This window comes from Neophocaena asiaeorientalis, unplaced genomic scaffold (assembly GCF_003031525.2).
Source record: "Neophocaena asiaeorientalis asiaeorientalis breed wild unplaced genomic scaffold, Neophocaena_asiaeorientalis_V1.1 scaffold96, whole genome shotgun sequence".
Taxonomy (NCBI): Eukaryota; Metazoa; Chordata; class Mammalia; order Artiodactyla; family Phocoenidae; genus Neophocaena; species Neophocaena asiaeorientalis.
This window is the reverse complement of record NW_020175831.1, coordinates 3,692,592-3,694,252: the sequence shown is the minus strand read 5'-3', so window position 1 is coordinate 3,694,252 and position 1,661 is coordinate 3,692,592. Positions and strand designations below refer to the sequence as shown.

Below are 1,661 nucleotides of genomic sequence, written 5' to 3'. Positions count from 1 at the left end.
GGGACGGCGCCCTTTCCTTCCTCCAAAGTCGAGATTCTGGCTTTGCCACAAGAGACTTTGGCTGCAAAGAGACAAAATTGTGCCCTCAGCCCTTTCTAATCTGCCCGGGAGTTCTACCTAAGTTCAATTCCACTCTGTGCTGTAGTTAGGTGCCTGCTAGATGCAGAGAGGGCTGGGGAGGGTGGGGGGGGGGGGAGAAGACTAACCAGGTGGAAGCAGAAATCCAAGTACAAGGACACTAGAGTGAGCCCTGGGTATAATAATGTCCCAGCTGAGTTAGGACAGATGACTCCAGACCCCCATTCTGGAAGCCTCAAGGCCAAGGTTGTGCTGCAACGTCTGCAGGCTTCTCTGAGAAAGGGGAAAGGGTGGATGCTCAACCGGCCAGGTCTCCAAACATATCTCCTGCAGGCTTCTGGAGCTGCTGTCTGAGCGGGAGGGTACCTGGAACCAGCGGAGAAGGAGCAGAAGGAAAAGGCCTATCCCCTCACTTCCTTCACGCCAGGCCTCGGTGAAAAAAGGCGGGCCCAGCCCGGCCTGGCCGGGGCCACACTGGGAGCTAGTATAGCGCCAGCGCTTGCTCGCGCAGCACCGCGCGCTTCTTCTTCATACGCCGGTTCTGGAACCAGATTTTGACTTGCTGGTCGCTGAGGTTCAGCCTATTGGACAATTCCTTGCGCTTCTGCCGGTTGATGAATTCGTTGAGAAGGAATTCGTTCTCCAGCTCCGCAATCTGCTGCTTAGTGTAGGGTTTCCGCTTCTTGCGGGCCCTCCCCGGGGCCGCCCCCCACGGCAGGCCTGCAACACAGCCCCAGCCCAAGTCAGCCCGGCCCGCTCCCGGTTGCATGCCCGCCCCTGGCGGCTCCCTCCCTCTACACACTCTCCCCTGCACCCCACCTCCCACCCCGGCCCGGGGAGCGTTGCTCGCGGAGCGTGGCCACCCTTTACCGTCGGGCAGCGAAGGTTGCAGGCAGGAGGCGACGCCCGCCGCCTGCACTGTCATGTTCAAGTTGAGCGGGCCCTTGGTCTCGTCCTTGAATCCGGAGGAGCAGGGTGTCCCCTCGAGAAGGGCCGAAGAGCCCGGCGCGACGCGGCCCACACCCGCGTAGTCGTACTTGACCGCTTTGAGAGCAGCGGCCGCGGGGGCCAGGCTAGACTCCGGGATGAAGGGAGGCCGCGCACGGCCACGCTCCTCCGGCCCGGTCGCCGCGTCGGGAGTATAAAACTTGGCCTGTTCTTCGGATCCGTCCTTGGCGCCCAGGGGCTGCAGGCCGAGAGGCCCAGAGCCAGCCAGGTAGGGCTGGGAAAAGCTGCCGAAGGTGGTGGCACCGGCAGGCTGCGCTGGGGCGCAGGAGGCGGGCGTGGTGGCCCAGGGCAGCGCGCCGCGCGGGTATGAGATGGAGGGAAGGGCGGCCAACTGGCCGCCATTCGGCCGCAGGTTGGAAAAGTAGAAGGAGTCGGGCGACTGTAGATTCAGAAGCGAGCCCACATAGCCCGCTCTGTAGAGACTGCGCTCACACATCTCCAACAAAGGGCTTGGGCTGCTCTTGCAGCAGTATTTAGTTACAACCGGGAATAAGAGGACAGGCTCAGACGATTGGACGAAACTTTGCCTGCAGGTTCTTCAAAGCCGGTCATTTCAGCACCGCCTACATCCCCCG

The 1,661-nt window shown here is 62.0% G+C and overlaps 1 protein-coding gene across 1 annotated transcript; it reads right to left on the bottom strand.

The window, feature by feature from the left end:
- Positions 1 to 559: 559 nt before the first annotated feature.
- Positions 560 to 1,522, bottom strand: HOXD12 (homeobox D12). The gene is made up of 2 exons (XM_024732888.1): positions 949 to 1,522; positions 560 to 798 (listed from the first exon to the last, which is right to left on the bottom strand). Exons 1-2 carry the CDS (start codon positions 1,520 to 1,522, stop codon positions 560 to 562), a joined length of 813 nt encoding a protein of 270 aa, XP_024588656.1.
- Between the last annotated feature and the right edge of the window lie 139 nt (positions 1,523 to 1,661).

What these genes read in the sequence shown, in the direction of transcription:
- HOXD12 (XM_024732888.1), bottom strand. Translation starts at nt 1,522, where the DNA reads ATGTGTGAGCGCAGTCTCTACAGAGCGGGCTATGTGGGCTCGCTTCTG. An exon ending in GCAACCTTCGCTGCCCGACG is followed by an intron (nt 799 to 948) that starts GTAAAGGGTGGC and finishes GCTGTGTTGCAG; the next exon opens with GCCTGCCGTGGGGGGCGGCC.